General features: G+C 37.7%; 2 protein-coding genes across 3 annotated transcripts in view; one reads left to right on the top strand and one right to left on the bottom strand.

The window, feature by feature from the left end:
* SLC41A2 (solute carrier family 41 member 2) overlaps positions 1-12778 on the top strand; it is a 43106-nt gene extending 30328 nt beyond the window's left edge. Inside the window, exons 9-11 of the mRNA XM_063395726.1 lie at positions 934-1065; positions 1984-2132; positions 12038-12778. Coding sequence (XP_063251796.1) covers positions 934-1065; positions 1984-2132; positions 12038-12223 — 467 coding nt within the window. The 3' untranslated portion in view covers positions 12224-12778. The remainder of the gene's footprint in view (positions 1-933; positions 1066-1983; positions 2133-12037) is intronic.
* A 7310-nt stretch (positions 12779-20088) lies between these two features.
* The window catches only part of CHST11 (carbohydrate sulfotransferase 11), a 161024-nt gene continuing 154833 nt past the window's right edge, over positions 20089-26279 (bottom strand). For both annotated transcript variants that reach the window (XM_063395727.1, XM_063395728.1), the window contains exon 3: positions 20089-26275. In XM_063395727.1, coding sequence (XP_063251797.1) covers positions 25427-26275 — 849 coding nt within the window. In that variant the 3' untranslated portion in view covers positions 20089-25426. The remainder of the gene's footprint in view (positions 26276-26279) is intronic.

Raw genomic sequence — 26279 nt, 5'->3', positions numbered from 1 at the left:
TCAATGAAGTAAAAATTTGTAGAGCATGAAACAGCCCAGGGTGGAAGGAACCTTGAAATGTCATCTGGCCCAACCTTGTGTGAGAAAGGGAGCCTAGATGAGATTTTCTAGCAGCTGGTCCAGTCACATCTCAAAAACCTCCAGTGAAGTGGGCTCCACCACATCCCTGGGGTGGTTGTTCCAGTGAATGATTGTTCTCACCATAGGAAATTTCTTTCTTATATTGAGATGAATGCTCTGCTGTTAGAACTTGTACACGTTGCCCCTTTTCAGAAAGAAAGTAGAATCTCCATCACTACCATTCTTTTAATAATCAGGTCTATTCAGACACTCATCTTGTTCTTTCAGTCTGAATAATGAGTGGCAGAAGATTATAGTCACTTAGTCTATAGTCACTATAGTCACTTATAGAGGGGAATGAATACATTAACTCTTGAAGCCTTTTCCGCCCCTTTGGTTCTGGGTGTGAAATCTGCATTTATGTTTGTGGTAGTGAGCATATCTGCTCTCATTACTTACCCTGGCCAGGAATGCTGTCCTAGGGAGGTAATCCAGCAGTGGCTCAACTGTGTCATACTTCTGGTGATCCAGGAGGGATTTCCAAAGAGGCAGTGATGAAAGGGAGTTTCAACTATGAGAAAGCATAAGACTGAACATTTTGGCAGGTTTTGAATTTTTGCACTTACCACGATTCAAAACTGATCTCCAAATACCCAGTGATACATTAAAATGTAGCCTACATTTTTTGAACTTATTTTAATGATTTGCAGCCTGTCTACTACTAATATACATTCCAAAGATATTTCTCATTTTGACTTTTGTATGTAAGGTACTGTGGTAAACATAGAAGAAGCTAGTAAATGTGCAAAAATATTGCCTACTGGAGGAAAAAAATAGTTGAATATTTTTCATTGGTTCCCTTGTGCATTTCAGGTATTGGTGGCAATCTAGTAGCTATTCAAGCTAGCAGAATTTCTACCTACCTCCATTTACATAGCATTCCTGGAGAGCTGCCAGAGGAGGCCAAGGGTTGCCATTACCCATGCAGAACATACTGTGGCACAGGTATGTCTTAGTCAGTTAAAAACCCTCACATCTCTTTACCCCTGTGTGCCCGACTGTACCACCAGTGAGAAATAGCAATGAACTGAACTTGCTGTGTGCAGTTCAAAGGTTGGTGAGGCTTGGCAGTTTCCTTTGTCTGCAGCTGTTTGGCTGTGAGAATCACCAGAAACTCCCTGAGGGGTGGATGAGTAGAGAGGAGCACAGAGAAGAGTGAAGCCCTGGCAAGGGCTGGTGAGGCGGGACACCAGGATACCCACTCAGAAGGCTTTCAGTCTTCAACTTTCCTTAGCTTCTCTGCCTGCTCCTAACTTTTGTCTGGCTTCAGAACTTCAAACCAATTTCCTGTTAAGGCCAAACATGGTATCAGACATTATCACTGAGCCAAATCCCTGCTTTCCATTTGCAGTTTGCCATTTTCTCTCTAGACTGTTTCAGCTTATTCCTCCCCTGTATTTCCCACTTTCCTAATGTTGTAGTAACTGGTGAAATGTGATGTGTCACCACCATGTATTACACTTCCATATTTATTAGATGAATTGAAACAGATGTGAAAGTGGTAAATGTGGGATTACTTTTTAGAAATATAAGGCATTTTTGAGGATGTCTTGAATATGGGGTCCAAAAGAGCCCCTTTTCTAGTAAGACTTCAGGAAGTCCAGAAATGTAGATGATATTACATGAGCACAGAATGAAGGCAGTTTGCACCCTTTTCCAGAAGGGCTCTGCTTACCTTTTCTGGGAGACAGTGAAACTCCTCAAGGAGTCTTCTAGTGGAAAATAATGCCTGCTGTTCCACATTAGCCAATACAAAAATAGGAGTGTTTTTATATTGAAATGAATAAAAATCTAATATAGTAATAGAAGAGCTTAACCATTTTTTGTTGTTGTTTTGTCTTTTTGTTTTTGTTTTAATTGCAGGAGTAAATAACAAATCAGCCCAAGTTCTGCTTCTCTTGGTGATTCCTGGACACCTGATTTTCTTGTACACTATCCACTTAATGAAAAGCGGACATACTTCCTTAACCCCCATCTTTATTGCAGTGTATTTATTTGCAGCTCTGCTACAGGTAAGAATAAGTACAACTGGCAAATGCTTGTATATAAACAAGTTCTTGAAGAATTTTTTTTCTGGTATCTGAAATCTCATGAATGGTACAAGAAGGTGTGGTTTAATAGAGGCTTTCAGCACAGCTCTGAAGTGGCTGATTGTCTCCACAAATATACAGCTTACCCAGTGTACCATTGTTGTGAGTGCTTTTCAGAACACACTTGACTGCATTATCTCCTTGTCATGCATCTTTCACATGCTTTTGGAACCTTTGCATCTAAACCCCCATCATTTTCATCAGCTAGAGGGGAAATGGAAAGAAGGGAGGGGAAATGGGAAGAAGGAAAGGTAGCATTTATGAATAAGGAGAATCAAGGAAAACTCTTAAAGAAATCTCCTAAAGTGCTTCACATTACTGGTTTAGTTAACATAGTCCAGTAGATGAAAATTTCGCAGCTTCCTTGATGTGTTCTTAATATTTATTAGTTTAAATTAATATGACAGAAAACACTGTACAAGAAATTGTAATTGCATTAATTGTCAAGCTTTGTTACCTTATTTGGCTATTTTTACCTAATGGTCTGTTCATACCTGGCAAGGTCAGTTCTTGGAAGATGCCTTTTGAAACAGCAATGCCTCAAGGTGAAATGATTTTATTTTGAGGAATCACTAATACAAAATCAAATGTTTTATTCAAGTCACACCCAAGTTTTAGGTATAACCTGCCCGAATCAACTATAGTGTTTTATTACACCTTCAAACCAAAAAGTGACTATGTGTGTTACACAGTAGAAGTGTAGTTGAAATATCCATAATTTAAATATACATACTATGTTGAAAGATGTGACCAATTTCATTTTAGAATGCAAACAAAATTATCAACAGGTCAATACTTAAATTATAATTTTTAATGTTCTGAATTGTCCCATTTTTTTCACACTGCTATCAATGTGAAGGACAGGTTTCAAAAACGGTTACTATTTTATATGAGAATTTTACACCTTTTGGGTAGAACATGGCTGGTAATGTTTCAACCTTTGCAAGTGAGAGTGTGATACTAAAAGACATAAAATACTTTTCATTTCCCTCTTAGATAATATTCCTAGATTCCAGCCTTATCACTTGCTTCATAATGTGTTTTCCTGAGGAAATGATGCTACTCCTTTATCTCTTCTGTCTGGGTTGGGGTAAGAGTCCCTGGTAATGTAAGACTGCAGTGTGATTTCTGTCAGTATTAAACTTCCAAGATTTCCTGTGGGAATCAACCTGAATTCATAAATCCAGTCCTCCTGCTCACAGAACTGCAATCACAGCATGTTTAGGAATATTTTTTCTTCAGCAGCAAGACTTGAGAAATGCAGAAATTTCAGGTTTTCACCTGAAAACCAAGTCAAGGCATTATGGCAGGACTTTCAAACAACATAGTAATTCAGACCCAGCAGCAGCATGTACACAGGTGTAAAGTTGCATTTTCATTAATTCAGGATCTGATTGGAGTATTCAGATTTTTGTCATGTATCTGTTGCAGTACATCAGGCCACAACCGATTTTCTTGATTTTTCACCAGTAAAGCAGACATAGAGTTCTTTTCTTTTTTTACCTTGCTCCCTTTTATGGAATTTTTCCTCTTTATCTTCTGTCTTTAGTCATAAACAGCATCTTGAGATGTATTTACTTGAAACTGAGTACCAGTATTGCAAACTATAACTTGTCATGAGTCTTGACATATTTACGATTTGAAACACCTTGGGTTTTAAGACCTGAAAATATTTAATAGATTCCTTTCCCCATTTGAATTATTCTGTCCTTTTTCTAGTAGTGATTATTGTAGTGTTGCATACCTCTAATTAGAGCAGATTTCATTTTCAGAGAGATGATTCTTACTTTAATCCTTAAATCTTCAATACATTTTATTTACCTGTCGGTCTCAAGTACTTCCACACTGCAGTTTCATCCTTCTAAGTTTCTGCTTTCTCAAGGAAAGCACTTAAATATTTGTACTCATTCCTCTTCCCTTCTTCAGTGACATCATCTATGCACCTGGAAAAAGCAAAAAACAGTTTTCAAGCTGCCATTTCTTTTGGCATAACCTAACAGCTACTGATCTTATTTTTCCTGAACCCTTTTATATTTTTGTCCTCTCAGTGAGAGCTCTTCCAGTTCTCCTGTAAAACTGAAATACCTCATAGCTAAGTAGTGTTATTTCAATTAACAACAAATCAAATGCATTAAGAGGCTTTTGAGCAGTGACAGGTCTGTATTCTAGGCCTTTTTTATAATATATTGGACTTTGTAATTATTTTCACTTTGCATGGAAAGTATATGAAAATGCATGTCAAAAATTACAATCCTGTTTGCAAGCTGGATATTTTATGTTTGAGGTGATAGGTGATAATTTAGTAGAATACAGTGATTCCCAAAGGTGGGAGTTCATTTCAGTCAGTCTTGTGAGGAAGTTTAATATCACTGTTTTGCCCTTTGCCATTCCTTATTTGTGTTGAGCTGGGGGGCAGAAAGGGTTGTTGAAAATTATTATGGCAATATACCACCTACGTAGGTTTTTCCTCTGTATTTTAAAAAATAATGCTAAATTTAAAAATAACCAGCAATTCAGTGAATTTTCTGTCTTTAAAATTCAAGTGACTATTGTAAGGTGTTAAATTATTTAATGACATATTTTACAGTGCACTGCAATCGATTGTTAATTGACTTCGATTCTGTTTATTATTTCTGACTGTCCAGCTCTGTCTGTTTAAAATGGAGAGGAAAGAGTTAGTGAAATGGCAAACACAGAACTCCAAATGGAATGTTGGAGTAAATGGGAAAAAGTCAAGAAAGTGTTAATGCCAAGACATTGATTTTTACTTTTATATTTCTCTCTGTCTCTTTCAGTTTATGCTATCCCACATTATCTTTTCAGTAATACTGTGACATGTACATGAATTCTATTTTACATTTTAACAAGACTTTTTCAAATTGCCTGTAAACTTCAGGATCCATCCCAAAGTGATAAGAATGGAATTTATTTGCACTGAAAACTCTACACAGTATTCCTGAATTTCCAGTTAGAGAGTTAGTTTCATTTTCATCCAAATCTGATACTTTCATTGTTTGATTGTTGTTTTTTCACCACCCAGGCCTACCAGCTTCTTTCATCTCTTCTCCCTACCTGCTCTGAGATATGCTTAGTTATTTTCTCCACAGCATGTCATTTAAATAAGCTATTTATGGGAACTAAGTAATTAATATACCATGATGTATTACCAATAGTATAATTCAGTTTTTATTGACTGAAAATATGCAGTGTAATAAAACAAAGTACAGTTTCGCATATTCTATATATTCATGTAGGTTTTTTTCTAAAAATCATTACATTAAGATAGTTTAAGTAATATGAGTAGCCAGAGGAATGATTTGCATTCCTTTTGATTCTCTGTGAACAAAACAGTTCTGGGTTTCTAGGCTTAAGAAAAATCAGAAAACATTTTATTTCATTTCATTTTCATTTTCCTACCCTTAATAGTACAGCTGTTTCTATTTTTTAAATAAATACATCTTCTTGAATTGTTCTTCAGTTCAATTTAGAAATTGATTGTAGTGACATCCAAGGCAGTACTCACTTTATCTTTGGAGGGACTGGGATTTCACAATTATTTTTCCATAAAGGAGGGAAAATTGCATAATTATTTGTATTAATCTGGATTCAGTGAAACTTTTAGGCTGAAGTTTAAAAGATCTGAATTAGCTCTGTATTGAATAGACTATTCTGTGTTTATCAATGGCAACACCAGAGGAATATACAATAAAAAATGCTGTGGGGATTGTATACCCTCTAAGTATGTAGGATGCTTCACACAAGGCACTGTACAGTATCAGGGCAATCCAGTGTGCCTAATCAAACCAGTATAATGTTTTTAAGTGTGTTTTGGATCTGGTGAGTGGTTCTGTTAAAGAGGAATGCTCTTTCCTTGAAAATCTTACAGAAACAAGCCACAGACATGCATCAGCACACTGTGTGCAGTTACGATACAGCACTGGATCCATGAAGGTTATATTAACTAGGAAACAGTCCTGCTCTTATTCCTCACAAAGGCACAAGTATTTTTTTCCTGTATGAGGCTGTGCACCAAGCAGAGTTTCATCCCCTGTCTTGTCAGCCTGCAGCAGAAGGAGAGCAGCACTGGAACTGCCAAGCTGTCAGTCCTGGCACACAGCTCGAGGCACTCAAAGGCAGCCTCTGTTCTGCGTGTTCTCACCGAGCCAGTAAAACGCCCTCCGAGGAATTTTCACACCTACTGACCAAATCTGAGCACACAGTTATGTTCAAGTCTCGGGGAATAAACAAACAATAGGAGATTCCCAGAGCTATTACCAAGCAAATAAGTAATTCCAAAATTATTCTTACCCAGTGAAGGTCAGACGTGCACTTTTGCAGTGCTTCAGGGCTGTTTGGGGCAATAGAAAACCAAGAATTCAGTGGTGCTCATAACAACTTCCTGCTCACATCAAAAACATCTTGGATTTCTCACCAGTGTGAGGATTCTAATGATGGTATGGGCCTCTTGAATGTGGAAACATAACTTGTGGGATATACTGTACATTTCAGAGAAAAAAGGAAGGTTGTGTTTATAGACAAAATATTGATGCATTATAAATACTGTTTTTCTAACAGGAAAGGTTATTTCCAAAAGATGGAGTGTATAATGCTAAAGAGACTATATCTCAATGAAATATGGAAAGCCAAGCCCAAATCTGGACCGTTCTGTGTGTTCAGTGCTTTCTCATTGCAGCATGGCAAGCAGATTTGCCAGACTCATTGGGGTCTGACTGTGGGTACCAACAGCTCCTTCCTTTCCAGCCTTGTTGCTGTCTGTGGTAGAAGCCCAGCTCCTACCAAGTCACAGCAGGGATTTATCATTTTTGCCTCCAGAAGGCTGAGCTCAGCGTGCTTGTGTATGTAGCATGACACACTGAGTTGTGCTGCAGCTCCTTCAGTCTGGGCATACCAGAGCATTTACTGGCCTGGGTTACACATCCTGGCAGATAGCTGAGAAACAGCTGTTTTCAGCTGAAATTAGGACTGTTTTGGTCAAACCAGGGTTTCTGGCAAAGCTACGAAGAAATTAAGATGACAATCTGAAAAACTTGATTCAAACTGAAATCTAGAAAAAAATTAAAAAAAAAAAGAAGTTACTTCCCACAAAATTACATCAATATAGTAAAATTGACTCAGAAACAACTTCAATTAAAGATATATTCTCTTTTTTACTTCCAAGAGGTCTTAGTCTGACATCAATGTATGCTGTGCTGTCTGGGTACTTGGATACCTTGGAGGAGCTGACGCCACTTAGCTACAGCACAAACAACAGCAGCAAGAAAAAAATCTGCTGTTCAGGGGTTTCCTTGCAGCCAGGCATTGAAGGAAATCTCTGTTTGGAGCAAGTGATACATGTCCCTCTGGACATATGCTACCAGAGAAAACCGTGCAGAAAAACGTCTTTTCAAAAATGTGTGTAGTCCCTGCTCTGAGAGTTCACTGACTACAGATTTCTGGCTGGAGACAATGGAAACTCAGTGAGTTCAGGGTAGATCTATTACAAGCACTTTGCAGTTACTACTTCATCAAAAGCCATTTAAAATTGGAGACATGTAATGTATAATTTGAAAATTAACTTAATGAAGGGTCAAAGCTACTAGAAGACCCTTCTGCTGAGAATGACAGAGTCAGAACACAGTAGTCTTTAGAGATTCTTAAATGGGATTTTTTAGTCATAATTAAAAACACAAATAAATAAACTTTCCTTTAAATTTCATAGATTTGTAAGAGCTCTTATCCAGTAATTGCAGGATTTTTTCATAGGGAAGTTATTATATTGAGTCAATATAATTTTGAAAGAAAAGAGACCTAAAATGCATTTGAAATAAGGTTAGCTCAGTTTATTTACATCTGTCTCTCCTGTCTAAAGTAATAGAATGCAACTATTTTGTAATGCACCTTCAGATGGAAAAAATTTAAGTTGGAATCATCAGTACTAGCAACAAGTAGTTTAACAGTTTAATTTTCCAGTTTGGTTTTAGAATTCACTTCCCACAGCAACTAATGTATAAATTCATATAAAAGTGAACAATTCTACTCTGCTCTACAAATATTCTTCATTTGAATATTACACTTTTATCACTGTTTGACATGCATCTAGTGATGACATATGGACAATCCAGATGAAAGAAACAATAAAAATATTATAGCATCCTGCAACTTATTAATTAGGCTATAAGAAGTCTAGACAGTATTAAGAATGTTTGGAATGAGTTGTGTATTTTTATTTTAAATAATAGAGTTTCAGTATTTTCTCATTTTAGGAATCATAAAAAATTATTTCCATGAAAAAATAGAGATGTACTACATGCAAAAGATCAAAAAAAAAGTTTTTTCACCTAACTTTACTTTTTTATTTGTATCTAAAGATCTTGAAAGAATGACAGTAAATTTTGTGCACAATAACGAAGGAAAAAAACCCCTGCTTTATAATGTGTGATGTTCCCATTTCTAGCCTTGCAATAATAAGATCTGAACTTTCAAAATAGTAAAGCTTACTCATATGTAAGTATTCATGTTCAATTTCAGTTCCAATCTGAAATTCATAATTTGAATCAGAAAGTTCAGTATCAAGAATTACTCCCTATTTCCATCCTTTGTTGTACAAAATAATATGAATACTTATATTCCTTATTTTTAGAGTCTTCATCATTAGGATTTTTCAAGCTTTTCCCCTCCTTCCTACTCTTATTGTTGTATTCTGCTGCTTCCAAGGACATTTTTTGACAGTGAGACTGAAGGGTGATTTTTAGAAATGCAGTCTAAGTCTGATCATGCCTTTAGTTTCATTTGCCTCTCTTTTGATTGTGATTTTTTCCCCTGTAATAATGATAATAATATAGCATGATTTCCCTTTTAAGCTATTGAAACATCTGGAATTTTGCTAGTATTTTTGCAATCCTGTCTCTGAGGCATTTTTTTCTTGATCAGTGACTATTGAGTGTCTCCCTTTTATTAGCCAGATCTTTTTATATACATAGACATTTAGTTATTTTTTCCCTTTCTTAAACCATGCAGTTATTTCATCCTTCAGTCTCGAAGAATTCCTAGAGCTTTGTTTCATAATTCTTCTACTACTCATCTCCTTTTTTCAGAAAACTCTCTATATTAAATAATTTCTATGCTAAATAATTCCAGCTCACATCTTGAACAGTCCTGCATGTATTTATAAGCTTTTCTTACTAATTTTCTACAGCATTTCACACTAACCAGCTAATTTTTGTACTGTGTTATTAGTCTTTTCTGTGATGTTCATCAATTTATTTTTCCCTCAAAACCAGCTGGTTTTCACTTGGTAGAAGGAAGGCTTTCTTCTTCATAGCATGAGTGCAGGGCAGAAATGCAGTGTTTGTATGCTGTGCCATCTGCATCAATTTACTGACAGAAGTATCTGTCACTGATAAATAAATCGTGAAGTGTCATCTTGCAATGTCTATTTTACAACTTTTTTTTTTATCTGTCAGATCTTTATGAGTCACTTATCACTTTGAATTCAAGACTGTCTTTCAAAAATTCAGCAAACTCATAGTAGGGAACTTCTTTTCTTTTTTTTTTCTTTTCCTTTGCTTTTTTTTTTTTTTCCCCAAAATAATCATTGATTGATGACTTTGATTGCCTTCTCTTAACAGTGATGAGAAGCAAAATCTTCTTGAAGTCTTAGTCACATTGATTCTGTCTTGCATTACAAACTGATGTGAGCAAGTATAATTCTTAAAAGTTAGTGAGTTTCAAGCCATGCAAATGCATGATGGATGATAGCATTATTTCTTCACCAAAGTGAAGGCTGGAACTGCAGTCCCATAATCTGTAAGCACTAAGTTCCAATTGCCATCACATACTGTCACAAGCACCAGTTAGTACAATCTGCTGTAAATTTTTCTTATGACTTACAGAATGCAGGCTTGTTATAATGTGCATTATTTGTTGTGCACCCATGCATTAATACAGCAAAAATAATTATTTGGGAAGGTTCACAAAGGCTTACTTTCCAAACTGCCCATTTAACACTGTAGTTTAAGTCAGTTATTTCAGGATGGAAAACATATAGCAACTGAAAGGTTTTCATGATGTGATTTTTAAGACTCAAAAGAGAATACTGTCATCTAAATTGGACCGAGTTTGTTATGTCTAATTGGTTGTGTTATATAAATGCAGTGTATATTTTTCTTGGAATGAATGCTCTCATCTTCCAGTGGAACATGCATAACTATTGTGGACGTGGGGCGCTGCAGCGTCTTCTGAGCACATCCTGTAGGAGATGGGAATGTACAGGATCTTTTATAAACAGGCCTCTTTTTGTCTCTGTAAGAAGAAGGAGCTGACTCAAGGAATCTGATAGTCTTCCAAAGAAAACATCTGTTTTAAATATATTTGTTTGGATTCCAGTCAGTACACCTAGGACTTGCATAATTAGCTTAGACTACAGAGTTCCCTTTTCAAAAGATACATTTATATAAATAAGCCATGCATTTTTCATTAGGCAAATACTCCTCCTTTCTCTCTCTTTTTTTTTTTTTAAATTATAAATTCAGCCTTGTATTTTAACATATACTTTTGTAAAGCAAGGATTAATAGAGAAACTTTTTCAACACAATTATTTGTATGACATTCATTTTGCTGTACTTATAGTGGAGAAGTGTCTTGCATCCTGCTGATCCATATTTCAATCCATGAGTATATACATTTATAAGCATGCTTTTGGTGCCAATAATTGATTATGTAGTAAGTAAAATATTATTGTTGTACTTTTTACTACTTTCGATACTGAATTATTTTGATACCTACATTATTTTAAATGTAGATAGTACAGTTTTTTAAAATGAATTATGGTAGTACATGTCTTAAGTTTACCCTTCTTAAAGATCTGATTAGCTAAAAATACCTGGAATACAGAATTTATTTCAACTTAAGCAGCTCCTTAGAAGCTACAAGAAGAAATGAAGAATGAACCTCAGTTAGTGGTCCTTTCTCCATTCATCTTGTGCCATTCCACACCACATGATTCCACTGAACCAGAATCTCTTATCATACAGCTGTACAACATTAAAAGGATTCTTTTCTAAAATTGGATTAATAATTATGCATACTTGGCTTAATAATTATGCATACCTTTAGTATGAAGATCAAGCCTCTCAAATGTTAAGACATTCACAGCTGGGAATTAGATCTTTTACTCTGGGAGAAATTCAGCCTGAAGTGACAATTTCATAATGTATATTGCAGGTCTGCCTTAATACAGAAGGGCTGAGGATGGTATTTCAGGCACAGAAGTAGGTTCTAGGCCATTTTTTGCAGCTCACACAACTCAGTTGAAACTGTTCTTAATTTGACCTGTTTACTCTTTATATCACATCTGATTTCAGGTCAGTGCTAGACCTGTGATACAGGAATTATGCCTGGGTTGAGTATACACTTGTGGGGCAACATGATTTGGTTCTGAATTATCTCAAAGCCCTACTTATGCTCTCTGTGTACAGAATGATCTGTTGTGTGAGAAGTGCAGTTGCTTGACTGGTGGAACTTTTTTGGCTTTTCTTGCCTTTTTTAGGAGTCCTCAAGCATAGTCTGGATAAAAAATGCTGTCAGTAATTCAAAATGTTCCTTCCAGCAATGCATGTGATTGAGAGAAGTTGTCTATGTGTCCCTCTCTCTGTTTGTGGGGAGCTTTAATTGTCTGAAGTTCATTCATATTAATTATTTATATTTTTCAAAAGCAATGGTGTACAACACTTTGGTCTAGTATGGAGACAATAATGTTGGCTGTTGACTTCCTTTTGATGTAACTTACATGATAATAATGCAGATTTTGTTTGCTTGATGTTGTGTAGGTGTTTACTCTGTTGTGGATTGCTGACTGGATGGTGCACCACTTCTGGAAAAAAGGAAAAGACCCTGACAGTTTTTCTATCCCTTATCTTACTGCACTGGGAGATCTGCTTGGAACTGCCTTATTAGCCATAGGTTTTCATTTTCTGTGGCTCATAGGTGACAGAGATGGTGATGTTGGTGACTAATTATTCCAACAGACGCAATGACTTTTCCTGGAATATCGACAAGACCGATCACTCCACTTGAGGGTCCTCAAAGTGTTTGTTCCTTTTGGTCTAAGTAAATCCAGTTGATACAGACATAAAAGAGCCTTAATGCTTTTAGTTTGGTTTGCTTTTAAAAACTTGGATGGAACTATGATACCTGAGAGCTTTATTCTGAAACCAATGTGAATTGGTGGTAGCTTAAAGATATTTGAGTAGACACAATGAAGGGCAGATAAATCCTTTTACCAAGTTTTAAATTGCCTGAAGAGTTGAAGATATCTTCTTGCCTTGCAATTTCAGTGCTGCAGCTCTCTGACCACTGCATACTTGATACCAGTAACGACTGTTATGGTCCACACATTTTGTCACAGGCTTTATTTTCTGTAGAAGAATATGACCTTCAGCGTTTATAAAATTAGACACTTGAAAAGTGTCTGCAGGACTGAGCCCATTTTCTTTGTGCTAAAATGAGCAACCTAATTATTTTGCTGTTGGGATTTATTAGAACAAAAATAATAAAGGCAAATAATAATATGACACTGACCTGGTCAATAATAATGGGTGAGTGATTAAAACTCCTTGTGTTGAAAAGTGTATGTTAATTTAGCAACTGAAAAGATGTTTAACTAACTGATATTAATGGTATTGTGATGGCCAGTATCCTGATTTTAATGAAGTATTTAGAGGTGTTGATTTAAGTGTATATACTGACCCTGCTTGAAACTTACAGTATAAAAGATGAAGTTTCTTTTATAGGCACTTAGGAAGTTACATAAATGTCTCAAATTCCAGAGCTGTCATCAATTCCTAATCAGAAATCTCTGCTTTCAAGCCATGCAAATAATATTGTCAATAAGGAGATTTATGGCTTTCTCAGTGATTTCTCTTATTTGTAGACCTGAATGTTTCAAATAATACATTGATCATGAGGACTCTGGTTGCCATTTTGAAAAAAAAAGGTACTATTTGCTCTGTTTTAAAATCTACTGGGAGTTCCTCACAGCATATATTTTAAAAGACTATAGCATACATCCTAAATGCATAATGAAATAAACAAATTGTATTTTAAGTGTTGTGATTGAAAGTTTTAAATTTTGAGATTTAAATTAGACAGCTGAATCCATATAGCCACATATGGTTTGATCCTGTAAACATTAGTCACGTTCTGTATGCATACAAATACTTTTTAATTTGATGGACCTACTCAGATGAGTAGATTACATGGAAAAGTGTTAATGGGACTTCTATATATGTTGGTCACATTAAAATCTTTGGAAGTTCAAAGTGTTTGAAACTTTGAAAATTAAACCAGCTATTCAGTGCCTACACATGGATTTAGATGCCTGAATTTTTAGCTCCTCATTTAAACCTTTTTATTTAAGTAAGTGTTTTCTTACTGTTATAATATAGTTGTTTGAATGAATCATATATATTATGTCTTTTATTATGTGAGAGAAAGATGAAATCTTTCTTACTTCAGGTTCTCTGACTTTTTTAGTTTGTATTAATGTTATTTAAAATAGTTTCTTGTCTGTAGCATTGCAGGAAATATTAAATTGTTTGAATGGAATAGAAGTAACTCAGTTTTTTCCAATAATGATTATTTATTTTTGATACAGCTGTAGATGCAAATTTTTTTATTTCTGTTAGAACTGCCATCTGAATCAACTCAACTGACATTTCAAGCACTTATTAGAGATACTGGACTTTAAGGTCATTTTCAAATGAATTGCAGGATTCTTAAAAATTAAAATTTCTTGAGATACCTATGATCTGTGCCTATCCAATGCATGAGAGACTTGTAGTATTTAGTCATGGCAGTATCCCTAGTGATTAGTATCCTAAATATTTTCCCAGTAATTAAGCAACTGTTGGTACAGTGTGACTTTACATCACTGAACTGGGGAAGAAATGTTATATGGGTAAAATTAAGTCAAATTCGAAAAAGGGAAATATATAGCCAGACTGAAATAATCTGGGCTTGGAAACAATAAGTGATGCAAAAGCGTAATGGGAAAATTTGGTATGTCAAAAAGGGGAAAGTCCACTGCATGGCTGTGAGAGCAAAACCCATCTTGTGGGAAAGAAAAAGGTGCAGACTTTCACACAGCATTCATTATGAGAGGCAAGAGCAAACAGAAGGAAGTTATTTGGAGAAAAGAATCAAAAGGCAGAGCCAAACTTGTTTCTGAGGAAGGGAAGAAAAATATAACTTGTGTTGAAAGGACTTGGGGAAGAGGTGTAAAAAGAGATACTTTAGGGAAGGGTGGAAGTGAGGGGAGAAAAAAGAATGCTTTCAGATATGATTAAAGAGGAGATTGAGTGAGGAAAGAAGTGCAACACTGATAAAACAGGGAAAACCTTGACATCTGGAAGAACAAGGAATAAATAATCTATGATGTGGAAAGGTTTTGATTCCTGTGTGAAAGGAGCATTTTAGGAACTTACAGGCTTTGCAAACTCTGCTACCTCGTGTTGAGAAGGCAAAAAGCTCTTACCACATTCTGTGTATTCCAGCCATGAGGATAACATGGGAGGTGGCACAAAAGAGTGCTTGGATACCAGAGAATTTTTTCAAGTACTCAAAAGCTGGGCTCCCTAAACCAATTTTAACTTTAGTCAAGTCAACCTCTTCACAGTGTTCCACCTACTTGATTTTTTAAACACAGCCCAGTAATAGTGAATTACTTCACTGCATGGGTGGGTAAGAAATGTTAGCAGAAATTTTGTCAGAAACAAATAGTGTGCTTTTTGTACTGCTTAAAACATACAATTGAAAGGGACATCCTGAGATGTTTTTGTCTCTTGTTATCAAAGCAGCCATTTTTATAATCTTGCAGATAAAATGATGATTCTTGGTATTAAAATTCATTAAGTCTTTTCCTCCTCTCAGCCTGCCAGAAGATTCTTTCAAACCATCTTTTATAATCTGCCTAATTAGGGCTATGGCTGATTCACATCTCTTCGCTTTTGAGTCAGCAAGGAGCACTTCCTTTGATTCTTGCATATATCAGCTCACCTCATTTAAGTTGTGGGTCATCCTAAAGCTGCTCCTGGAATTTCTTGTTCCATTTTCGTTCTGCTGATGAGCTAGACCAGCCAGAAGCTGCAGGTGGTTTGCCTTACAAGGTACTGTCTGTAACCTGATGCTGAGCAACTCTTGGAGTGCTCTTGTTTGCCCATTCTTATTGTCTGCTCTGTTTTTCCCTCTACTTCAGAAATCTCTCTAAGGTAAGCAGAAGTACAGGCAGGTTATTTAAAATGTGTGTAATTTTCCATTCTGAAGGGTTCTGTGACATCTCAATGGCTCTGTGAGCGTGCATGAAAAGGGATAATCTCATTTACAAAGTACAGCCAGGTGCAGCTTTAAAATGTGGAGTCAGTAGTGTTTCATACCACAAGTGTTTTCTTTTCCTGTGTAATGCTTTGAAAATTATCATTCCAGTGAGCTACTGAATGACTCCAGCTTCTTTTTACAGTAATCATATAGCCAGGATTGTGACTCTGCTTTATTATGCTGTTTGACATGGGGGAGAATTCTTGTTTTAACATATGTAGATCAATATTTTGATTTTTTGTAGCATTACTGTACACCTTGTCTTAATCTGTGATGTCTAAATTGGCAAAATTATCTCCCACTCCCATGTTTAATATATTAATTTCACTGGGATTTTTAGAATGTTGATGAGAAACTGGCGAGCAGCAAATTAATTTCACTCCTTTTTACAATCTGCAAACAAAATTAGACTCTTCTCATGCAAAGATTAGAGGAGCATGAGGATTAAGGCTTTACAAATGCAGTATAGTTTGCAGAATCAGGATTCAAAATAAGACCTGTCATCTTTTTAACATATTTGATATTTCACTTCAGTTGTGAGGATCACAAAAAGCTCTCTTAAGTGCAAGAACAGCTCAGAATACATGTCAGCAAACAGTAGCATAAGTACTTAGTGAAATGAAGCATTTGAGATTCCTTATTATTATTGTAATGGTAAAATTGCTATTGCAAATGAGATAGTCTCTTTAGAGGTGCGGAAAATGGCAACAAGATATGGTAACTGAATTACAATAATCTTCTTTGAAAAAAGTAAGGTAATGTTCACACACAGTTCCAGAAGGACTGGGGGCGCTGTGAAGTCTCTTAGTAGGATTTTTCTTTTCTTTCTGGTTAGATTTCTTGTGATCCCATACATTGTTTTGTGTTTTCTAATCCATTCCTAAGCACATCAGTCTGTTGCTCAGTAATCTCAGTAATCTTAAAGTAATTTTCCCTTATGTATCTGAAGTTTAAAAAATCAGTGTTTTGTATATATAGGTCGGTAAAGAAAAGGTGTGCTTTGATTAAAGCCTCAATCTGATAGTCCTAAAGGAAAGTCTTTCTGTTAAATTTGATCATCATGCTGTGCGTGAATACTCTGGGGAATCCAATATTAGCAAGACATTAATAATTCATAATTAAAGCTAAGAACCAGTATGTTTACTAAATATACAAGATTGCCATATTCTGGATGGGTACCCAAGAGCAGGAGTCATTCAGCATTGGCTGGCCTGGATGGGCTTTACCTTCTCTGCAGCTGAAAGAATGATTTGATTTCAAGTCCTGCTTGTTGATTATTTAACATGCAGGCTAGTTTATCATATCCTCTGTTTATGCTTTTATTTCTCAGTCCAAACTATACTTGAAATATGCTTCTTCCTTACTTAGCATTCTTCAACTTGCTCTATTGGGAGATTGTTTCCTCCTCAAGAGTTGCTTAAAGTCTTAAAAGGTCAAGGAAACGCTTTCTTTGAATAATTCTAAATCTGCTTTTTGCAGGTGAAATAGGGTGCGAATGAAATCCTGAATGAATTATATGGTAGACATCTACTGACTTCTGAACAGATCCTCAGGATTTAATAATGCTAAGTTCTCAGGTGTACATTCTAAGTTTTACTATGAATAGCTTCTTTAAAAAGATTTTGTCTGTTTAATGACTTTTTTCTGTCACCTCCTGGTTCGGATTAATGCATCTGTTCTCTCAATGTACAGTAGAATAGTATTTTAATAAATCTGACATTCTAAATGGTATTTCAAAAGTTATGAACAACAGTACTTGTTTTATACCTGAGAAGCAATCATCCACTACTTTCCTATGAATCCTTATACTATGGTTAACTTTAGATCATCCAAAGCCCTTTTTTCCCCCTTTCTGTTTCTATTTTCTCAGTACTGACATAACTAATTATTTTATTACCTTATAATATCCAGAGTTCTGGAGTAACATCAGAACACACTTCACGTGAATTGGTTTGAAGACTGAACCAATTTTTACTCACTGTATAGGAAAATTAATCAGACATGTCTGATTAATTCCAGTTCCAGGGAGATGAAGGGTAGCTTTCACTTAAAATAGATGAGTACCTCTGGAGTTTGGAGGATTTCCAGAATCCAAGTGAGCTTGCTAAGCTTGACCATTTAGGTAACTGGGATCAGCTCAGGTACCAAGTTCTGGACAAAAGTTTGGATGATTTGGAGACAAAAGCAGGCTCTGTATTTGTCTTATACAGGGAGATTGGCTGATCAGCTCTCTCTCTTTCATTTATTTCATCTTCATGCTTTGCTATTATGGCTTCTTTACACCCAACCCACTAAGGCCACCAAGTTCTATGGCAGTGTGTAAGTCTATCACATGTGTATGGGGACTGTGGTCCCCCTGTAAAAGCAGAGAACAAGGCCTTTGAAAAAAAGAAACCTTTAAAAAACCTGCATGTTATTTGTCCAAAAGGAAAGATCTAAGAAACTGTGAATTCAGATCCAAAAATACATACTTACTCCATCGTTTCACTTCTAGCTGGCCTTTGTTCTATTCCCATATTAGAAAGCTGCATCAGTTTTTTTTTAAAAAAAAAACTTTTGGAAGCACTCTAAAGTTACTGAGCCAAAGAGCAGGAAATGCAGCTCTGCTATACCCCATGTGTGGTTTTGTGCCCCGTACATGAGACTGACATGAGCTGTGACAGTGTTCACCCCTCAGGGAGAAATAAACCCCCTGCTTTGAGCCTGACTGTAGAGCCTTGGCATTAAAACATGTGAATGCATGTTCCTCTGGAATTTGTATAGCTTTTAGACTGGCACTAAGAGAAACAAACATTTTTAGCACTCGTTACAAGAAGGAGAAAAATGTCCTATTACCATAGGAACCCTCTCACAATGACATGAGACGAAACTAATGAATGTTCACCTTTCTGGTTGTTAACTCTCATTCAGCTCTAACTACATTGCATCCAGTTTTCTGGCATATTATGGAATGGAGGTGTTCAGCAAAAGCTCATTTCTTAGTTATCTTGTCTTTTTCCAGTTATGGTCAAGTCTCTGCTAGATAAGGATATCTATTTGTAATCCATTCTGTCCTGTCCATACCTATATAGAATTCTGCTCCAGCCCCAATAAAAGGAGATTTCTTTTCCCCCCTGTTCTTCTGCTTTTAGGAAGGTATGGCTTACAGCTCTGTGGACTAGGGAAGACCCATGGCACTCATGCTCTGAGGGCAGCTGTCTCCCTGTTTGCAGGAAGCCTCTGAAAGCCACAGAATAATCTGGAATCTCTTTTCCAACACAGGACCAGGAATAGGAGGGCTATTTCCACTTTTCTGCAGCTATGCAGACATAATTTCTCACCTGAATTGCACTCCTTCTAATCTTTGCACCATTGACTTCAAGAGCTTTTTTCATGAAAAAAATTGTGGATTTCGTTTTTGAAATTTTTCTAAGGGAAAAAGGGAGGCTTTAAAAGCATCTGCTTTGGGAATTCTACATCTAGCATGTAAAATCATATTGCACACTGAGCAGGAGCATTTCCATGATGAACTAGAAAAACACATTGCAAAATTAATTCAAGCTAGTGAAGTTGTTATGTCCTTCCATATAACGGAAGGTAAATTTCATAATAAATCATGAATAGTTGTAATTCCTGAAAGGAATATATTTTGTTTTTCTTGAATGGAGGTCTCAGCATTTACCTGGACACTACTGCAAGCAGTGCTTGTCTCTCCACAGCACGGCTGCTTGCTCTGCTTTGACCTTTCTTTCTAAATTAATTTCTTTAGTAAAAAATGCAGCAATTGATTTCATTCATAGAGCAATCACTTTTAAAATAACCCTCTACTTTAGACATAAAACTAAATCAGTTTTAGCTAGAGTAGCTAAAGGAAGTCTTTAGCTTTATCTGCTAAAGGAAGTCTGAATAAACTGAGCCTAAGAAAGGGTTAGGTAAAGGTTAAACCCTGACTTTGCACAAGCTTTTATGGGAAATTGGGGCTGCTGTGGGTTGCAGATTTGGACTTAATATAGGGCTGCAAATACCTGCTGACAGCACAGAGACCTCTTTCTGCTAAAAAGTCATGAATTGTCACAGTAAAATTCTAGTTTTTAGAATAAGCCAAAGCCTAATGGTTAAACTGTTATTATTCAGCTGTGTGTTACCCTGACAGCTTTATGTATTAGTGAAAAAAAAGAGAAACCAGGGCATAAACTTTGGATTGATTTTTTTCTCTGACTGAGGAAAACAGCTTTGCTGGTTGCTTGTTTTTTAATTAGAAACTCTGATTGAAATGAGATTTTCAAACCCACATAATTTTACTGCAAATGCTGTGTCTAATTTTTAAAAATGATCTCTCCATTTGTTCAATAGTGGTAGGATGTGTGCTCCTGAACACCTAAAGGAATGTTAGCTCAGGTTGCTTTTACTCAAAAAAGACATAGGGACTGTCAATGTCAGCCAGTTATGTTATTAAAATATTGGCTAAATATATTTTAAACAATGTTTAAAGGAACAGTAATATTTTCTGTATTTTTTCCTCCATGAATAAGTAAACTACCCTTGATCCTAAATGCCTCTGACTTAGCCAGCAGCTGTTTTTTATTGACAGTGAGTTGAATCTCAGAGGCTCGAGCACACCAATAGAGTGACATTTCAAGTAACAGGGGAAACAGTTGGCTTCTTGTCATGCCAAGAGAAGATGAAGTTGATTGTTCCTCTTTTAAAATAGATTTCCTTTTAAACTGATTAGCATGCAATCTGGGGAGGTGGCATTTGGATACGTCTTTCAGTACACTGAGAAATAAAGCCAGACTCTAATATATCAAAATTTTCAGTCTTTGGCAAAGTTGTGAATGCAACTGGAAGAGCAAGATATTTTGGTGTGGCATCAGGAGTCTTGTACGCGATGATGTGTAACACAGCTCGTGAAAGGCACAGTGCTGCTGGCTGGCAAGCATCTGCTCTGGTCTCTGCTCTGCTGCTGGCTGCACTTGCTTGATTTTTTTTATCTTTTCTTCCCATTCCCCATATTTTTAATTCTTTTGTAATTATGATGGAATTGAATTAAATGTGTTTTCATCCAAACAAAGGTTTGGAAGTGTTGGAGTTCATGCCTTCACAGGGAGCATGTTATGACCACAGGAACAGTCTTTCTTCAAACTTTGTATCATCTCTGCTGGCCTTAATCTCTTATTTGGGCCGGAGGACACCTCAGCTGTACAGGATCCTGCCCCTTTGTCACATCCCCCAGTGCTCCACATCCATGTCCCAGTGCCAGGGTGCTGCTCACAGCCCTGCTGCTGCCAGCTCTCCTGTCCTACAGCAGCTGCCTGAGGCCAGTACCATGGGGCAGCTGCTGGGTACCAACAGGAAAGGGTTTTGTAAATTTGCAATTATTTAATGGAAAAATTGAGGCTTGCCAAAAGGACAAATCCTCAAGTTTCCTTCCACTGTGCAAATCCAGTTTTGTCAGTCTCCGCGGCAGTATCGGGATCTGGTCTTTTCTTCCCGCTATCTTACAAGCAATGAAGGAAATAACCCAATAGCTGTGCACCCACGGGCTGTGCAGAAAGGCCATTTCTTACTCCATTACCCCAAAAATGGAAGTTTCTGGGTTTGTGTGCATGTGATTTCAATTTTGTAAAGCCCCCAGCTCCCTCCCTCCCTCCCTCCGTGGTTGAGTTCTGCAGCTGCTGGTTCCCCCTTGCCTGGGCTTGGTTCCCTGACTGCTCTGCCCACTGACCCCCACCACACCAAGTGATTTCTCCTGCTCCACAGGAGTAGATAATTTTGAGTTTATTGTGTGTCCTGCCCACAATATACAGTAAGGCAGGTGAGAAAGCAAAGCTTTGCAGACAAAAATCCCACCCTGAAAAACCTGCCCTGAAAGCATGAGCCATAAATAAAGCACACAGAGAGGAATTTTCTTTCTTCAATTTAATTCAAGTTACTTAGAAAAATAATCAGGCTTGAATGGCTTTTTTAAGGAAAGATTCATGAGCAGTTCACACTTGTGTTGGCAATGTATAATTTATCTTTTTTTCTTTATTAACAGTATATTTAAGTATGAGGAGATACTTTTCTACAACAAGCCTTCTACTGCATACAAATAGGTTAAAAAAAAAAATCCAACCCCACATTGATGTTAAATTATTCGTACACATTGTATTGTGCATGCATGTAAGAAAATAACACTCTCTGTAACAAGAGTAATAGTAAGGACAGTCCCTTTTTGTACCTGAAAAGTGCAGCAGACTACAGTGAAACCCTAAAACATCTGGGGTCAACTTACTCTAAAAGCACTTCTGCTTGTGGATTATTTATTTCACTTGTCTTACACAGCGCATGGTTCAGGCAGTTTGCACGTTTCTGTCATAATGGACGTGGTTTATGAAGAGGCTAAAGCATGGACTGAGCCAGGTTTGGGGGGACATCCCAGCACCCAGAAGCCACCACCATGTTCAGATGGGCCAATTCCAGCCTGCACTCCAGGTTAAGGTGCTTGGGGCCACCTGGGGGGAATGACCCCTCAGCTGTGGCAATCGTGCCAAGAACAGAGCCACCAGCACTGCTGGGCTCAGCGCTGGCCCTGCCAAAGGACAGGGAGGCATCAGCTGCTCAGAGATGAGGATCACTGCTCCAGCAGCTTGGAGGGGCTGGGGACAGAGGTGGGGAGCAGGAATTCTGCCACTGGGTCCTCTCTGTGCTCATCACTACTTGACATAATTAATGCACACCCTTCTACAACAGCAGCTTCCCGGGCGGCCCTTGCAGCCCCAAGGGCATGTCTTTTTATTTTAAGTATTTTACATTCTGCTGTGACTCCGTGCTGCCCATTTGTCTCGCAGGATCAGCTGTGGCCACAGCAGAAATGGAGCCAGGAGAGAGGCAGAACTCAGGAGCAGACCAGCCCTTCTTCTCCTCCAGCTGGGAAACCCAGTGAGGGGTTAGAGGGTAAAACCAACCCATTTCCTGGCTGCCCCCCACTGCAGGAGGTGGCTGCCAGCTCACTGACATGAGCATGAACAACCCTGAATGTTCTGTGTGGCTTCAGTGGAAAGAGAGACTTTTTGGCTCAGACAAAACAGCACAGCCAACAGACCAAAAGAAATGGCTATTCCTTAACAAATATTTGTCATCCTGCTCTGAGCTGGTGAGGGCTTGCTGCTCACTGCACAGGACACAACCATATCCAGCATGTCAGCTGTTCATTTTAAACACAGATCTACAGCCCATTCACAGCACCTCAAAATAGATAAAACACACTCAATAGCCAGGTTGTAGTAGTTTGGGTTCAAGGTTTTTCAAAAGCAAGTGACTTCAAGCACTTACTGAAGTCCACATCAAAGCCTTCTCAGTGCTGAGCATCCACCTGTAGAGCTATCTTCTGTGGGGAGCCAGAATTTGGGTAATCCAACCCTAAGCTGTTGCTAAAAATCCCAGCTGGAGCAACAGTCACCACTCACATCTCCTGAATGTGCTTTGCACCTAAAGCTTTTCTGTTAGAGCTACCATATAGAGGTTTTATGTCTCCAAAGTTGTGAAACTACAGAGAATATTTCAGAGGCATAAAAATGTGGTGATGATGCCAGAGAAAAGTACAAAAAAGAAAGGGGGAAGCACATCGTGTTCCTTAAATATTTACTTTCTGAAGCAACTTTTGTCTTAAATGAAAAAAATCACATTCTGTTGGATGGATTAACAGCTAACTGAGACAAAAATTGGACCCAAATATGAGCACTGTGGGATGCAAGACCAAACTAGCACACAAATAGCTTGTAGGAAGTGTTGTGGGGCAGGGGGAAAGTGGAACCTGCCTCAGACAGTTGCTTTTTTAACAAACATACAACCATTGAACTAGGAATGTAAGAGAGCCAGGGCACACAGTGAGAGGCACTTGCAACAGCCCCACATACTCTAAATGAGACCAAACTGCTTTAAAGTAAAACAAAACTAGCAATCAGCGATGGATCAGGAATTCAGAGGTGCCAGACACAGCCAGCCAGCCCCTTGTCAGCCACTGGCCCAGTGCTTCAGGTTATAAATAAGGCCTGGGTTATGAAAACTGTGGCTGTTCCAGAATGGATAAGAGATTTATTTGTATGGTATGATACAAAAAATAATGACCTGAATCCTGCCTAAGACTAAATCCAATTGTGAAAGGACTTCAGTTGCTGTTTGTTATGTTAATTTGTTTTTCAAAGAGATTTATTCAGCAACTTACTTCTATCAAATAAAATGCAAACTATTTTTCTTCTTTAATCACATATGTGTCCTGGAAACTAATATAATTCAGTGGATATTACTGGCTACTGTACAATTTGACATTTTTTCAGGATCTGGCTCTGATATTGTTGAAACAGCTCTGCCTTCAGCTGAACCCCCCATTTTTAACCATCTATCAACTTAAAAACAGATCTTATATTTTCACAAGTGCCTCAATTTAGGCTCTGCCTCCTTTTGCCCATCAGCTGCCTGCGGGCACTGAGGTGGCTCCAGAACATTCCCTCACCAGCATTCAACTGAAGCAAACATCTGGAGAAGCATGACCTTCTGCTCCCACTAGCTGGCTAACAGATCCACACTGAAATCCCGTTTTTCATTGTTTATCTGCTGTGTATAGATTACTATTTGCTTACCCAAAACAATCTGCCATCCCCAAAAGCTGTTAAACACAAAACAACTGCTACTGAGACATTCCCCTTAAGAAAAAAGGTCATAGTCTTACACTAGAGATGACTTAGATGAATTTCTAACTCACTGGAACTTAGAAAAATTCCTGTCAATGGCATTTAGGTATCAACTAAAAAAGAAGGATTCTTCTTCTCCCTAGGAAAAAGCCACAAAACCAGCATGTAGGAAGATGAGACCTTTTATATTGCCCTGCATGCTTAGAGAATCAACATGAATGTGACTGAGTTTTCAAATTATGTGCCCAGATTGTTTATAGCAACTTATCATGATCAGTGTCTCTCCAGCCAGTTTTGGTTGCCCCTCTTAGGATCAATTAGAGATGCATGATTTGAAGAGGATGGAGGTCCCCACAGCTCCATCCTGGATATGAATTAAGTCAATGACAATTGCTTTGGGCATTCAAAAAATCTCCTAAAGTCACTTTCCAAATGCTGATTCTTTTCTGATGGACCATCCCCAATTCATTTAGGCTGGGAGGCTTCAAAATTAAGATACAGTGGGAGTGGTCATATTCTCCATAAATTCATTAAGACTTATAAAAGGTTCATGGTTTCTCTTACTAAAGAATACATTCACATTTCTTATCACGAGTCTACCCAAATCAGAATTATTTTTCCTTTTCAGCCTAGAAAGATAGATTTTGTACTGGTATTGAGTGCAACATCACTTTCCAAAGAACTTATTTTCACCACTCTTCTCAAAGCGTGTGGTATCCAGAACCATTCCCATATTTACCTGCATCAATGGCAAATGGAAGAACATTATTACCCAGAACAAGTTCAGTCAAGGAAAGCACAAAACCAGACTCCTTTTGTCCACTTGTTATCTTATCTCTGCTGCTGAAGTGAAACCTACCAAGAGACAATGTTTTAAATAAGTATAAATAACATTAATTAGAACTGGAGGAATGCAAGATCAATGAAATTCACCACAACACAATTAACATTTGTTTAAACAGTGTAGCAGTATTATTCATTTCTACAGCTAGATCGTCACAATCCCGTTACCCTGCAAAGAGAGCTGTCCTTTCTTACAGTTGATTTAAATAATTTTGACTGTGCTGCTCGCAGCATCATTCAAAAAAAGAAAATATTAATTTACAAAATAACCCATTCTCCATATTTATTATGACAAATAAAAATCTTAAATAAAACAGGCTTTCTCTCCCCTCTTTCCCCCCAACCCATCCCTCATTCCAATTTCAGGTAGCTTGGCACTGAGTAATTAAACATTAAAAAATCAAGTTTGTAGACTTCATACAGCTGCGTTTGGTGCAAGGAGCTGATGTTCTGGAAGAACTCTGTGGTCATTTCGTCAGTAGTTCTCGTAGACTTTGCATAGGTGGGGAATTTCAGGTAGTTGCCTACTCCCGCCAGCTGGAGAACGTAATTCGAATCCTCTTCGAGTGTTTCATACTTTCCTATGAGGTCGTAGTGAATGTGGCAAGGGTGGCAGAGGGAGTACACAGTCTGCCAGTGCTCATTGAAGGGCTCTTCTCTTTGGGTGTGTGGATCAATGAGATATGCCACAAACTCTTCAAATTTCACGTCATCACCTTTCCGCAGAGCTTCCTGGGTTGCGTTTTTCCTCTGGCGCCTCACGATTTTGGTGCCGTATCGCTTGTGGAAGGAAGTGTTGTACTTCTGGGTGAACTTGTTCCTGTAGGCTGACACCAGTCTTTCAAAAGGCTCACGAACAAAGAGGAACTTCATGTAGTTTTTCAAGCGGTGGTTGATCTCTGGGATGCTGTACTGGTTGAGAGTCTTCAGGTTTGAAGACACGTGGGCCTCGTTGGCCGGGATTTCCATCGGATCACTGTACTTGCCTCTTCCCGTCAAAACCATCATGACTCTCTTCCAGTTTGTGCAGGCCACTTTGGGAACATAGCAATAGATCATTTCATGGTCTTCATCCACGACCAGGTGCTTGAGATCGTTGGGTGTCAGCACACGGCGCTTCCTGCTGGACACACTGTTTGCTCGGCACGTGTCTGTCACCTGGTCTCGTCTGATCTGATGGAGAATTGCTGTGTTGGACAACTGC

The sequence above is a fragment of the Prinia subflava genome, chromosome 4 (genome assembly GCF_021018805.1).
Source record: "Prinia subflava isolate CZ2003 ecotype Zambia chromosome 4, Cam_Psub_1.2, whole genome shotgun sequence".
Taxonomy (NCBI): Eukaryota; Metazoa; Chordata; class Aves; order Passeriformes; family Cisticolidae; genus Prinia; species Prinia subflava.
The sequence above is the reverse complement of the archived record's forward strand: the minus strand, read 5'-3'. Positions and strand labels throughout refer to the sequence as shown.